This window comes from Pleuronectes platessa, chromosome 18 (genome assembly GCF_947347685.1).
Source record: "Pleuronectes platessa chromosome 18, fPlePla1.1, whole genome shotgun sequence".
NCBI lineage: Eukaryota > Metazoa > Chordata > Actinopteri > Pleuronectiformes > Pleuronectidae > Pleuronectes > Pleuronectes platessa.
Genome location: NC_070643.1, coordinates 1,415,642 through 1,431,129, shown reverse-complemented (window position 1 = coordinate 1,431,129; position 15,488 = coordinate 1,415,642). Strand labels below are relative to the sequence as shown.

General features: G+C 40.0%; 1 protein-coding gene across 4 annotated transcripts in view; it reads left to right on the top strand.

The window, feature by feature from the left end:
• smad10a (SMAD family member 10a) overlaps positions 1-15,488 on the top strand; it is a 33,519-nt gene that overhangs the window by 4,529 nt on the left and 13,502 nt on the right. For 3 of the 4 annotated variants that reach the window (XM_053446407.1, XM_053446405.1, XM_053446409.1), the window contains exons 3-5: positions 1,584-1,827; positions 14,194-14,368; positions 14,526-14,549. In XM_053446407.1, coding sequence (XP_053302382.1) covers positions 1,584-1,827; positions 14,194-14,368; positions 14,526-14,549 — 443 coding nt within the window. The remainder of the gene's footprint in view (positions 1-1,583; positions 1,828-14,193; positions 14,369-14,525; positions 14,550-15,488) is intronic. The other variant, XM_053446406.1, reaches the window with a different exon arrangement.

Here is a 15,488-nt window from a genome sequence, read left to right as displayed (position 1 = left end):
CTCAATACTGCTTTTGATACCACAATTAAAAGAAAATAGGTTCTGTTATGTTGAGCAATATTGCTCCTGTTATCTCTTTAATTTTAGCCCCAAACATTTTTTTTTTGTTAGTTAATAAATGGAATTGATTAACAACAGTCGCCAGTCTGCAAAAAGATTGAGAAAATTGATAATAATGCCTTTGACCAATGGTTGGACTAAACAAGTGGTGTCATTTGGGGCAATTTAGTGGAGATTTGTCTTCATAATTGAGAGCTTTTAATTCTAAATATTGTGATTACTTTTATTCATTGAAACATTTATATTTATTCAGATTTTTAGTGACTCCCTCCCCCAAGTATGTTATGCAGACTTGCAGGTTTGTTGCAGGAAGTGAAGTGAGTGTATCTGTGTGAGAGAAATGCTGCAGTCACACACAGAATTTCATACAAGAAGCGATGTTACTGAGCTAATATTAGTTGGGCTTTGGGGTAAAAGTGTCATGTTAATGATAGTTCATGTTAATGATATCTGTCAAGTTGGTGCCTTTGGAGAATTTTCCTGAGCTCATCTCCATTACATCACAACATCATATTTCACTCGGCTTTCAATAATGACACTTATTAACTCATACTAACACAACATGACCTCTCAAAATTCTTTGAAAAGGTCAGGGTGCCGGTCTTCTAATGTATGTGTTGTTTATTCCTCTGGTCATTTAACATATTGACTTGTTGTAGTCTTTCACATTTCCTTGAGAATTTGCTTCGGCTAATATTGCCAAACAGCACTACGACCCTTTCAATTTTTTACAAAGTTTGATAATCGGTCTTTGCCATGGTGGTCATCTCTAGTTTACTTCAGTACAGCAAAAGGTCGCTGACCGGCTGCTGACATGCTGCTACCTGCTTGTGCTTCAGCTTCCAGTCACGTAATAGGTTTCCCTTTAGTGAGATGAGGCAACAGCCACAGATTGAGGATCAGTTCATTTTCTCTTGTGTTGTTTTCTTTAATGCAGACTTATGTGTGTTGTTTTAAACAAGTGGAAGTCAATTATTGATTTGACTATCCTAATTCTGGATGACTGTCTAAAAGGCACTAACCTGAGAATACCTTTCTGCCATGGTCATCTGCTTGTAGTCGCAGATGTGACTATATCGGCAGATTGACTAAAAACAACATAACTTAGTCTTTGTGAACAGATATGACTTATTTCTGGTGTGTCTCTGTCCTTACTTTGCTTATGAGACACTGGTACTAGAGGATTATTATGAATTGCATTGGATTTATAAAAGTCTTACTAGCCACTTACTCTTGGCCTTTTCTGTGTTATTCTGTGTTAAACTTTCCATGTACTTATTCTCTGTCTATTATGTTGAACACAGTTTTTCCGAGTTTGGACTAGTATCTCCTGTACTTCCTTTATTTTCCCAGTGTTTGAATCCAGCATCACATATCCCTTTTCATAAATTTTCAATTTTCCAACAGAAAAAAACCTAGTGAAATATATAAAAAACTATATAACTTTGTTGTTATTGTTGCTGTGCATGTCTATGTATATGTTCATTAAGCATATGGAGTGTTCCTCTTGTGTCTTGTGGCAGCAGCATCATGTCAGTGAACCCTCCAAGCAGCAATGACGCCTGTCTCAGCATCGTCCACAGCCTCATGTGCCACCGGCAGGGTGGAGAGAACGAGGGCTTCGCCAAACGTGCCATCGAAAGCTTGGTGAAGAAGCTGAAGGAGAAGAAGGATGAGCTGGACTCGCTCATCACTGCCATTACCACCAATGGTGTCCATCCCAGCAAGTGCGTCACCATTCAGAGGACACTGGATGGACGGCTGCAGGTCAGTCCTCCTCTCATTAGCAGGCTTATTATGTTTTTGTATTTTATTTGCTATACATTAAATATAATTCTATATTCAGAATCAGAAATACTTTATTGATCCAAGGAGGGACTTGTGTTTGTTACAATAGCTCCATGCAAGAGTAGAAATATAAGCATATACACACTAATAAAATAAAATATGAAATATATACAATATGTGCATTCTGTACATTGAGTATTTAGTGCAAGCATGACATTGTAATGAGTCCAGTCTGTTGACTCAGAGTGTCTGACAATCATAGGAAGGAATTGTAGAGCTGGATGGCCACAGGCAGGAATGACTCCTTTTGGCACTCTGTGGTGCAATTTGGTGGTATCAGTCTTGCACTGAAAGTGCTCCGGTTTTTGGCCAGCACGTCATGGAGAGGGTGGGGGACATTGTCCACGATGACGTGTAACATAGACAGTATCCTCCTGTCTGACACTGCCATCAGAGATCCAGCTCCACCCCCAGAGCGTCAATGGCGGTTCAGTTTGTTGAGTCTGTTGGCATCCTCAACCCTCAGTCCGCTGCCCCAGCACACAACAGCAAACAGGAGAGCACTGGCCCCCACAGTCTCAGTATAGTCCGACAGATGATGAAGGACCTCACTCTCCTCAGGAAATAGAGGCAGCTCTGGCCCTTCTTGTAGAGGGCATCAGTGTTCTTGGCCCAGTCCAGCTTACGGTCTCTGAATACTCCAAGGTATTTATACTCCTCCACAATGTCCACGCTGACCCCCTGGATGGAAAAAGGGGTAACCGGTGTCGTGACCCTCCTCAGATCCACAGCCAGCTCCTATGTCTTTGTTACGTTGAGCTGCAGGTGGTTCTGCTCACACCATGTGACAAAGTTACCCACCACAGTCCTGTATTCAGCATCCTCACTCTTGCGAATACATCCAACTATTGTAGAGTCATCAGGAAAAAATGTGGAGATGGCAGGACTCTGTCTAGTAGCTGAAGTCTGTGGTGTAGAGGGAGAAGAGGAAGGTAAAGAGGACCGTCCTTGTTGGGCCCCTGTGTTACTGACCACTCGGTGAGACACACAGCGATGCAAACGCACATACTGTGGTCTGCCAGGCGCTGGTTCACAATCCAGTACATGAAGGGGGCATCCAACTGCATATGGCTGAACGATTTGGGAAAATAATAGAATTGCGATTTTTTAATTCTATCATATTTCCCCCCCCCCCCCGCCCAAAAAAAACTTAATGAATGATTTAAATATGACCAACACAATATTTTTTTAATTATAGGTGTCTTACTCATCCCAAGTCAGTAACATTTCCAGTGTTGGGAAGGATACTTTCAAAATGTATTCCGTTACAGAATACAGAATACATGCGCAAAAATGTAATCGTAACGTATTCCGTTACATTAACTAATCTGAGTAACGTATTACTTGGATTACTTCCACATTGAATTGCATTTTATAAGTGTAGGAATGCGGCGTTGTTATAGTCAGTGGAGCAGTAGCACTTTAAGCTCTGTGTCCGCGGATGCGGCGGGCCAGCTGGATGCGATGGAAAGGCCATGGCCTTAAAAAGACCCAGGACGAGTCTCTCCGGGGTCTTTATGATGTGGGACGTCAGTGCCACCGGTCTGTAGTCCTTGGAACCACTGGGACTAGGCGTCTTTGGCACAGGAACGAGGCAGGACGTTTTCCACAGCACAGGGACCCTCTGAAGACTCAGGCTCATGTTGAATACATGGTGAAGCACTCCACAGAGCTAGGGGGCACAGGATTTGATTACCTTAGGGCCGGCTGCCTTGCCTGAGTGGAGTTTCTTCAGCTGTCCTCTAATATTATTATAATAATAAATATAATAATAATTTTGAATATGGGCTATACAAATACAATTTGATTGATTGAATGATTGATTGAATTTGGTGAGGTGTGAAGGGCACTTAAGTTTCTGCAACTGCGTCTGCGGCTTTTCATGCAGCTGTTTCGAAGGACTCGTTTATATAATTCGTGATGCACTCTGTAAGTCCATCAATGTCCTGTCCGTGCGGCTTTCATCAGAGGCACATAGCAGGGCATGTGATGCAGTAAGTTGTGATCTGATCTCCCCAGAGGGGGGAGGGGGAAGAGCTGTATGCGTCCTTAAAGTTAGCATACAGCAGGTCCAGGCTCCTTTCCCCTCTGGTTTTGCAGGTGACGTACAAGGTGAATTTTGAAAGTTTTTTATTCATGCAAACATGAGTTCCCCAAGATTATGATGAGGGCATTCGGGTGTTCAGTTTGCAGTTAAACGATGTCGGGTTGGTGGACGGAGGAATGTACACAGCTACCACAGTAGCATGCGAGATTTCCCTGGGCAAATAGTATGGACGCAGTCCCACAGCCAACAGTTCAATGTCCAGGCAACAAATACCTGGATTATAATATGACCAGGATTGCATCATCTGTTGTTTTAAAAAACAGCAACCCCCCCTTCTTTGCACTCACATTTTGGACTGAAATTTTGAACATTTGCACACTGACAAATGTTCACCAAACACTCATCGATAAGAACCAGATTACTTCTGTCACTGGTTGTAGTAAATCCACAATGGATTTATGTTTGGTGTTGGATCAAGTAAAAGATGATGTCATGGATTTTTTCCAATTCAATATTATTTGTATAGCGCCAAATCATAATATGCATTATCTCAAGGCACTTTACATAGAAGGTCAAGACCTTAAAAATGATAGAGAAACCCATTTAACAGTAGCTACTGTATACCACAGGTTCCACGTCAATGAAGCGCCAGACTCTCAAGGTACAGGATAGCTCAGATGTGGGCAAACCTTTTGACTCGCGGGCCACAATGGGTTCTAAAATTTGACAGAGGGGCCGGGCCAGGAACATACTGTATGGATGGAGGGTTTGTGTGATCTAATATAAATGAAATGTAAAAATCATTGCATGAAAGGATTTGGCCTTTAACAGGTAGCAAAGCATTTATTTGCAAGGCAATTTAACAAATTATACGAACTTGAACAATACAAAAACATGTCGTACCGTGGCTGATCAAACATCATGAAAACATCTGAGGCCTGAACCCAAACCAATTACCTCACTTGAACTTCTTTATTATCTACATCAGTGGTTCTCAAATGGGGGTATGCGTACCCCTGGGGGTACTTGAAGGTACTCCAGGGGGTACGTGAGATTTTTTTTAAATATATTTCAAATTAGCATCCATTCAAAAATCCTTTAAAATTTGTTATTTAATAAATATTCAATAAAATATAAGTTTAAGTTCATGAACTGAATTTTATATTCAGTAGGCTATTCAATTTCATTAACCTAAAAACCCAGAGTCTCCCCCATACCGATGGCTTGACCCAACCTGGCTCACGCCACCTCTCATCACCTGTCATCACTGCAGTGCCGCCTTGAAAACTCTGGAGTTTGGGTTGAAGCGAAGCAGCAATGCCGCTGAAACACGGAGGGACAATTGCCAAAGAAGGCGAGACCAGAGCCAGCAAAATTCCGTCAGTATTCACAAGAAAGTCGAGACTTTAACTGATGTTTTCAGGTTTATTTGAAACTTCCCTAAACCACACCGTGAGAGCTTGTGCCTGTTCGGAGGGGCGCTAAATCACACTTTTCCGTTGTGAAGTTACAAATTCATAACAGGAACTCAGCGTCTCTACCGGAACACTTTCAAAATAAGTATTTAATAAAAAAACGGAAATGAAATTGTCTGACCTTAAAGCGAGCAAATATTTCACAATAAAAATAACAGAAAGATACTTCAACAATATTAACAATAACATAGTTTGGGTAATTAACACTTTGTGTGTTTTTTCTATGGGGAGACATTAGCCACAGTGGCATTAAGGAAACACATCTTCAGCGGTATCTCCAGACAAAACATGAAAGTCATGTTTGTAAACCACCTGAGGTTTTTTAAGAGGAAGTTTCTGAATTCAGGTCATCTCAAAAAACGATGCGAAAAGCCTCCCCGAAGCAAACAGAACCAAGCTACCTGTCACTTATCAGGGAAAACTCCTGGAAGTGCCATCTGACCGTGGCCTCCACATGAAGTTTGCCACATCCACACTCACAAAGTTTTGGGTGTGTGTGAAGCAGGAGCACCCACACCTGGGACTGAAAGCTTTGGAGCAGCTACTACCCTTTGCCTCCACACATTTATGTGAGGCCTCCTTCTCTGAAATGAGTGTGATCAAAACAAAGCAAAGAAACAGACTGTGGGGGCGCCCTTAGCTCGGTTGGTAGGGCGTCCCCCCCATGGGCCTCGGCCAGCAGCGGACCCGGGTTCGATTCCAGCCCGCGGTCGTTCTCTGCATGTCACTCCCCTCTCTGCCCCATTTCAACTCTGTCTCTAAATCTATCAATAAAAGCATAAAATGCCAAAAAATAATTTAAAAAAAAAAAAAAAGAAACAGACTGTGCATTGAGAAGAGCTTGATCACAGCAGTTGCTTCCCTGCCACCAAGACTGACAAAGATCCTCAGTGAAGCATAAGCACAAGTTTCTCACTAAAATGTAAATGCAAAAGCACTCACTCAGCTCAATGCGACAATGCAATCTTAAGTGCTATCAGTTTGTAAATTTAAGATAGTTAGTATTCTTTTCGATCCATAAAGAAGATATAGGATGATACATATTTCAATTTTTTATTTTGAGCTAATCTTTTATTTAAAATTAAGTTAATGATTTATTTTTTGTGAAGAAGTGTTTATCTATAATAAAGTTCATGAGTTTACTTTTAGAACATCTTTATTATGATCCAACAAAAGGTCACTTTAAGTTGATAATTATTTTTTATGTGCACCAAAACCAAAACCACCAGACACAAAAACAGTTTCTTCCCCCCTCGCCGTCTCACTACTGAACAGCCAACCCACTCTGGCACTGTGCAATAACTCTGGATCCTTATAATAACCAACAGTTACTCCCGAAATTATATTATATTATATATAATATATATTATAATTATATTTAATTATGTTTACTTATTTCACCCTCACTCCATAATTGTAATACGCACACCTGAAGTTCTTTTCTTAGACAGTCACACTGTTCAGACTGTTTGTATTATTTTGTTTTGCTTTGTTTTGTTTTGTTTTGTTATGTTTGTTTTTATGATGTGTATTCTGTGTAAGCACCTGAGAGCCACTTTACCGAGTCAAATTCCCTGTTTGTGCAAACTTACCTGGCCAATAAACCTGATTCTGATTCTGATAATTATTTATTTTTTTATTAATTCTTTAGTTATTTTCATATCATTTTATTTCCAAATAGTTCAAGAGAGAGAGAAAGTGTCTAGTTACAAGGTTTATTAAAATCAGACACTAATGGCACAGCACTTTGTGCATCTTTCTTTCAACCAAAAATGCTTTGTGCTGGTTAGTAGGTACCCGGCTAAAATTTTTTTTCAAAGGGGGTACATCACTGAAAAAAGGTTGAGAACCACTGATCTACATTAACAGGTTAGAGCAGCCACACAGGCTGTGTGTCAGAGTTTTGGCTCCAACCTCAATGCAACAACACATCATCACTTTCAGTTTCAGTGGGCACAGTGTTGTTGATCTCCCATTTTTGCCAGTGCATCCAAGTCTGGAGTTATTTTGGTTGTGGCAATTCTCAGGATAGATCTGTGGTGCTGATCCGCGGCTGTGGCTGAGGGGTAGAGTGGTCGTCCTCCAACCTGAAGGTCGGCGGTTGGATCCCCAGTCTGACCCATCTGCATGCCGAAGTGTCCTTGGGCAAGATGCTGAACCCTGAATAGCCCCCCATAGAATAACAATGTGCTGCGATTAGATGCACTGTATGAATGTGTGTAGGGCTGAACGATTAATTGCATTTGCGATAAAATCGCGATATGATAAAATGCGATTTTCTAATCGCAACGTGCGCGATTAAAACGTGCGAAAGAGAGTAGGGCACTGGGCTGCTGTCCTCACCCGCAGCAAGAATGCCGCGGGACCACAAAACTCCTCTGATCAAGAAGATAGCGAAGCAAGCCTGCATCACCTACAGGGTCCTAAAGTCTTCGGCCGACGTGGCACTGCAGTAAAGTGAGCCGTCATCTAGGAAGCCAGCCGCCACCGGGTTTTTTTGGCGCGTCTACTTTTGGCTTTACGGTAAAACAGCATGGTTGGCTGAAACGGCCTAAAATTACTACAAATACAACTTTATTTTCATGGCGTATCTGCTCATGTCAATTATCATGTATTTTTACTGCAAATTAAAGGGCAAGTTTGTAAAAAAACTAAAAAAATGTGTACATAATGTAACCATATTTGGAAGCTTATAAAAAATATTCCTTGAGAGGTTATAAAAGACATCGAGTGGATTCCTGTTCATGGTGTCTCTGACTATGCTCATACAATTTTTTGTGTATTTTTACTGTAGAATAACTGAGAAAATTAAAGGGAAAATCTGTGAAAAAGGACGAATGTATTCATAATGTAACCATATTTGGAAGCTTATAAAAAATATTCCTTGAGAGGTTATAAGTAACTTCGAGTAGATTTCTGTTCATGGTGTCTCTGACTGCTGATACACAGTTTTGAGTATTTTTACTGTAGAATAACTGAGAAAATTAAAGAGCAAATCTGTGAAAAAGGACGAATGTATTCATAATGTAACATATTTGGAAGCTTATAAAAAGTAGTCATTGAGAGGTTATAAGTTACTTCGAGTGGATTCCTGTTCATGGTGTCTCTGACTATGCTGATACAAATTTTTGGGTACTTTTACTGTAGAATAACTGAGAAAATTAAAGGGCAAATCTGGGAAGTGGCCCAATGCATTCATAATGTTACCATATTTGGAAGCTTATAAAAAATATTCCTTGAGAGGTTATAAGTTACTTCGCATGGATTCCTCTTCATGGTGTCTCTGACTATGCTCATACAAATTTTTGGGTACTTTCACTGTAGAATAACTGAGAAAATTAAAGGGAAAATCTGTGAAAAAGGACGAATGTATTCATAATGTAACATATTTGGAAGCTTATAAAAAATATTCCTTGAGAGGTTATAAATGATATCGAGTGGATTCCTGTTCATGGTGTCTCTGACTATGATGATACACAGTTTTGAGTATTTTTACTGTAGAGTAACTGAGAAAATTAAAGAGCAAATCTGTGAAAGTGGCCAAAGGCATTCATAATGTAACCATATTTGGAAGCTTATAAAAAATATTTCTTGAGTGGTTATAATTGACTTCGAGTGGATTCCTGTTCGTGGTGTCTCTGACTATGCTGATATACATTTTTGTGTATTTTTACTGTATAATAACTGAGAAAATTAAAGTGCAAATCTGTGAAAGTGGCCCAGCTTTGGATGGAATTTTAAGATATTCCTTAATAGGTTATGAGTATTTCCAGTGGATTCCTGTTCATAGAGCCTCTGACTATGCAATGTCCACATTCAAATTTAGATGGAACCTCCTGTTTTCACAGACTCATTCCACTTCAACATGATAGTAGAACATCTCTGAGTGTCAGCGACATTATATCAGTAAAGACTGAACTAAATTTTCAAAATGACTCCCCTTTAAACTGAAAAGGGATTTTGTTTTATTTTTTAAACAATTAATTAATTGTTACTGAATATCATTTAGGTGTCTTACCTTCCTCCATGTTGTTCGATGTACTCTCAAAAAAGCATTTCCAAATACATGTACAAGGATATGAGGTGGAGTGTGTCAACTTTACATTTGTCAACTTTGATTGCACTAGTTGAACCTGTTAATAGCCCACATTAATAGTCTGCATGAGAAGCTACAGAGACAGGGAGTGGAGTCAATAAAATGCAAAAGAAACAAAATGCAATTCAATGTGGAAGTAATCCAAGTATTCAGAATACGTTACTCAGATTAGTTAATGTAACGGAATACGTTACAGATTACCTTTTTGGGCATGTATTCTGTATTCTGTAAAGGAATACGTTTTGAAAGTATCCTTCCCAACACTGGAAATGTTACTGACTTGGGAGCAGTAAGACAAGATGGTCAATTTTCCACACAGGTTATAAAAAGTGCATGTCTTGTGTTTATACTTACAATGACTTTGATTAAATTACTTACTGCAGTTAATTAATTACTGCACACTGATTTGTTGTTCTTGTTTCTGTAATGAGCCGTTAAATTAAATGTGGGAAAGAATATTGTACAGTAAATGTATCTAATATTGTGTTGGTCATATTTAAATCATTCATTATGTTTTTTTTGGGGGGGGGGAAAGAGGATAAAATAAAAAAATCGCATATTAAATCGCAATCGCAATATTTGGGGAAAAAATCGCAATTAGATTATTTTCCCAAATCGTTCAGCCCTAAATGGGTGAATGTAAAACTGTGCTGTCAAGCGCTTTGAGTGGTCATCAAGAAAAGAAAAGCGCTATATAAATACAAAACCATTTACCATTTACTTTGATCTGAGACGGACTTTGTTGGCGTTCATGACGCTGAATATCTGCTCACACACATACAGTGCTTTGCATAAGTATTCACCCCCTTTGGACTTTTCTACATTTTGTCATGGTATAACCACAGATTAAAATTTATTTCATCGTGAGTTTATGTAATGGACCAACACAAAATAGTGCATCATTTGGAAGTGGGGGGAAATATTACATGGATTTCACAATTATTTACAAATAAAAATCTGAAAAGTGTTGAGTGCATATGTATTCACCCCCTTTACTGTGAAACCCCTAACAAAGATCTGGTGCGACCAATTGCATTCACAAGTCACATTTGCAAGTCACATAATTAGTAAATAGGGTCCACCTGTCTGCAATTTAATCTCAGTATAAATACACCTGTTCTGTGACGGACTCAGAGTTTGTTGGAGATCATTACTGAACAAACAGCATCATGAAGACCAAGGAGCTCACCAAACCGGTCAGGGATAAAGTTGTGGAGAAATATGAAGCAGGGTTAGGTTATAAAAAAATATCCAGAGCTTTGAACATCTCTCTGAGCACCATAAAATCCATCATAAGAAAATGGAAAGAATATGGCACAACCGCAAACCTACCAAGAGGAGGCCGTCCACCCAAACTGAAGAGTCGGACAAGGAGAAAATTAATCAGAGAAGCAACCAGGAGGCCCATGGTTACTCTGGAGGAGTTGCAGAGATCCACAGCTGAGGTGGGAGAATCTGTCCACAGGACAACTATTAGTCGTCTACTCCACAAATCTGGCCTTTATGGAAGAGTGGCAAGAAGAAAGCCATTGTTGAAAGGGATCCATAAAAAATCCCGTTTGGAGTTTGCCAGAAGCCATGTGGGAGACACAGCAAACATGTGGAAGAAGGTGCTCTGGTCAGATGAGACCAAAATTGAACTTTTTGGCCTCAATGCAAAACGCTATGTGTGGCGAAAACCCAACACTGCCCATCACCCTGAGCACACCATCCCAACAGTGAAACATGGTGGTGGTAGCATCATGCTGTGGGGATGCTTCTCTTCAGCAGGTACAGGGAAACTGGTCAGAATAGAGGGAAAGATGGATGGAGCCAAATACAGGGAAATCCTTGAAGAAAATCTGATGCAGTCTGCAAAAGACTTGAGACTGGGGCGGAGGTTCATCTTCCAGCAGGACAATGACCCTAAACATACAGCCAGAGCTACAAAGGAATGGTTTGGATTAAAGAATGTTAATGTCTTAAAATGGCCCAGTCAAAGCCCAGACCTCAATCCAATAGAGAATCTATGGCAAGACTTGAAGATTGCGGTTCACAGACGGTCTCCATCCAATCTGACTGAGCTTCATCTTTTTTGCCAAGAAGAATGGACAAACCTTTCCATCTCTAGATGTGCAAAGCTGGTAGAGACATACCCCAAAAGATTTGCAGCTGTAATTGCAGCGAAAGGGGGTTCTACCAAGTATTGCCACAGGGGGGTGAATACTTATGCACCCAACAGATGTCAACTTTTTTGTTCTCATTATTGTTTGTGTCACAATAACATTTATTTTGCACCTCCAAAGTACTATGCATGTTTTGTTGATCAAACAGGAAAAAGTTTATTTAAGTCTATTTGAATTCCAGTTAGTAACAGTACATAATGGGAAAAAGTCCAAGGGGGGTGAATACTTATGCAAGGCACTGTAAGTCGAGCCAAACAAAATCAGCATCTTCTGTGCAGTCCTCCAGAGGTTTGGAAACGTGGCTCTGTTAAGTGAAGCATAAAAGTCATTCAGTTTAACAGAGTTGAATTTATCCTTTAGGACGGAGTCACACTGAAGATCTATCAGTTCCAACTGCAACTCCTGTGGTGCTGTTTAAGGGTCTTGTGACAGGGAACAGAACACCAGCTGAAGTGACTGTTCAATGTTTACGAAATCATAGAACCTACGGCAGAATTCTCCGTGCAGGTCCTCAAGTGATTTGCTGTATTTTTTTGCGTTTCGTGGTGCCTCTTCCTGCATGGCAAGTGTGGGGAAATGAGCGAAAGATTTGTTTCAAAATTTGTCTGGAGAACAAAGTGAGCTTGGATTTGAAGGCTTTCACATGTTTGTACATGTCGTGAACAAACAGATCTTTCCCCTGCAGTTTCACGTTCAGCTCATTCATGTGTGAAAATATGTCCGCAGCAAACGCAAACTCACTAATCCAGTTCTTGTCGCTTCGCTCAGGGAATTCGTAACACTTTCCCCAATCTTAACCAGCGGACACTAGAGTGGTAGAGCAAGTCCTGATGATCTGCATCAGTTTCCTCCAGGAACGTAATAAACCGACGGTACTGAAGTCCCCTTGCTCGTATAAAGTTCACAAGGTTTACGACTGGATTCAAGACATGATTAAGCTGCAATACAGACTAACACATGGATTCCTGATGGGAGCAGTACCCCATGGTACTGCCACATCCCCACTCTCTTCCTCCTGCAGCCAACCTCCTGCACACCCCACTACACCCAACAGTTCCCACAATGAGCAAGTACTTTGGTGACTGTGGAGAGAAAAAAACTTACTAGCAGACCTCTAGCAGTACCCAACAAAATTTCCTCTGGTCATTCTCTAGCGTCATTGAATACTACCAGAATCTGTCAATTGTATAATAGAGTGAGTGTTAGTCTATTAACTCAAAAAAAGCGTTGAGTGACTATTGAACCCATAGGAGCAGCAGTATGTTGTTTTTCTGAATTTTTGTTCTTGTGTAAAAAATGACAGATGTTAACAATAAGGACTGCGTGAAATTGAACATAATATTAACATCTTATTTTATATATGCATACCATTTTATTTATAACAATTGTATTTACACGTTGTAACACTTAGCTCTTAGCCCTAAATTATAAACACTATACACAATCATGGTGTTATGCAGTAAGTGACCTGCATTTGTTAATGTGTACATTACACACTGTGCAAATATTTAATAAGCCCTCATATCAAGAAAAAAGCAGAATTCTGCACAGTTTGTGTAATTTCACAAACAATGATATGATTTGTCTGATGAAGTACATGTATAGAAGCTATAAAGTCTGCGTGTGCTCGCTGTTGCTGCCTAATCAGGCCATATCTTTCAGAACATTCTCTCTCCATCACACATAAGTATTGATGTGCAAAAAATCATGACACAAAAAGGTTTATCAGTAACACATGAGGTTACTCAGCACGACACACAGACTACTTTGTGGTGTCCTGTCATTTTAGTTTGTTAATTTCAGTCTCTTCTGTGTATTTTCTGTTTCCTGTTTTATTTTGTAGTATCTGTCCCTTGTGTGTGGTTGCTATCTTCACTTCCTTTCGGTGATTGTCTTCCCAGTCCTCATGTGTTTCACCTGTGGGTAATTGCTCCTGCCTTCCCTCTTGTGTCTATTTAAGCCTCTGTGTTCCCCAAGCCCTTTGTCGGGTTGTACTCGTTGTTGTGCTACTCGTTTCTACGTGAAGTCTTCTTAGGTTTGTTTGTTTCTTGCTGTCTCGACCAGCTTCCTCGTTCCTTGTTCTCTGTGCGCCTTGTCGCCAGTTACTTATGTTAGTGTTCCTGTTTTGTTTTTGTCTTGTTTAAACCCTTTTATTATATTAAATACATTTTTGTTTGTAACCTCTGCATCCTGGGTCCATCTCCTCCACCAAACCGTAACATACTTCTTCTAAAGGATAAACTGCATAAAAGGGCAGCTGTAGCTCAGGAGGTTAGTTATCCTCTGAGAAGAAAGTTGGTGGTTCCCCATCTTGCCCAAGCTTAGGCAGTCTGCGGAAACCTAATTGTTCGTTGTGTCCCAAGCATTCAGACAGACAGCTGGTTGACATCTTGGAGTCCACAGAATATCTTAAAAGATACAGTCCACTGATGGATGAATGATAAAGTCAATAAGACTGTTTTTTTTTTTAACACTTGTAATTATGCTGTGCTCTCTCCTCAGGTGGCTGGGAGGAAAGGTTTCCCTCATGTGATTTATGCAAGGCTGTGGCGCTGGCCTGACCTCCACAAGAATGAACTCAAGCATGTCAAGTTCTGCCAGTATGCCTTTGACCTGAAGTATGACAATGTGTGTGTCAACCCCTACCATTATGAGAGAGTAGTCTCTCCAGGCATCGGTAGGTCAGATTCATACTCTCAACAACTCTGAGTGGGGTTTACAATCTCTGTGATAATTTGATCATTTACACATAAAAGCAAGTCTAGTTTAACAAACTCTGATGCTTCATTTGACATATTAAAGTAAATCTTTGTTTTCTCTGTCTTCTCTAACAGTTGGTCTCAGCCTTCAAAACACAGGTGAGTTAGACTCTAGTCTACAGCATCACATCATGGCTTCATTAAGGTTAATTGTCATGTCAACACTCAAGTATTGTTATGGTCAAGTCAAAGTGCACACACGGGGACAGAGCCACTGCTTCCCACATGTGCCAACTGTCGGCCACATAGAAGACTACTCATTGAAGTCCAGTCAGTTACTTATGATGGTCAAACAGTAACCTGGGGCCTTTACTACAAAGTGAGTTCAACAAACCGAGGCAATTTTTCTATCCAGTTTAATTTTACATTACAAGCCCAGTCAGGCTAAGAGGTTCCATGACGTTGGTTATCAACCGGGTAAGTCAACCTTGTTTTACTGATCTAGATATCGGCACATGCACATAAAAGGGAAGGGTTTCACTGCAAATGACCAATCACTGACATGGACAAGCGATATATTTTCAGAGACGAGGGGAAAACTATAAAGAAAATGTATGTAGTACAAACACATTATCCAGGCTAAAAGCAACACCGTTAGAGTCGCTTACTGCAGGATAAGGATAGCTGGCCAAAAATCACAGATTGCAAGAATGTGCAAATTAATGTATTTATAATCAGCATTTGAGCACGAGTAGATCTGGCCATAATTTAGTTGCATCTTCATTACATTAATCAGAATGAGAATCAGGATTTATTGCCCAGAAGGTTTACACATACAAGGAATTTGCTTTGGTGTGTTTGTGCAAGTATATATTACAAAAATTGGAAAATAGGAAAAATTCGTCAAAAAAAATTATAAGCACCAGGGAAAGGATTGTGCTATATGTTGTAAATAAACACTAGAGAATGGATTGTGCAAAGTACATTACGTCTGTAATTGGCCACAGGACCTTAAAGACCAATATAATACAGTATTTACATATATTCTCATTGTGTGTATGACAGTTTTAGCCTTTTTTTTGTGTACAAGTAACTTCC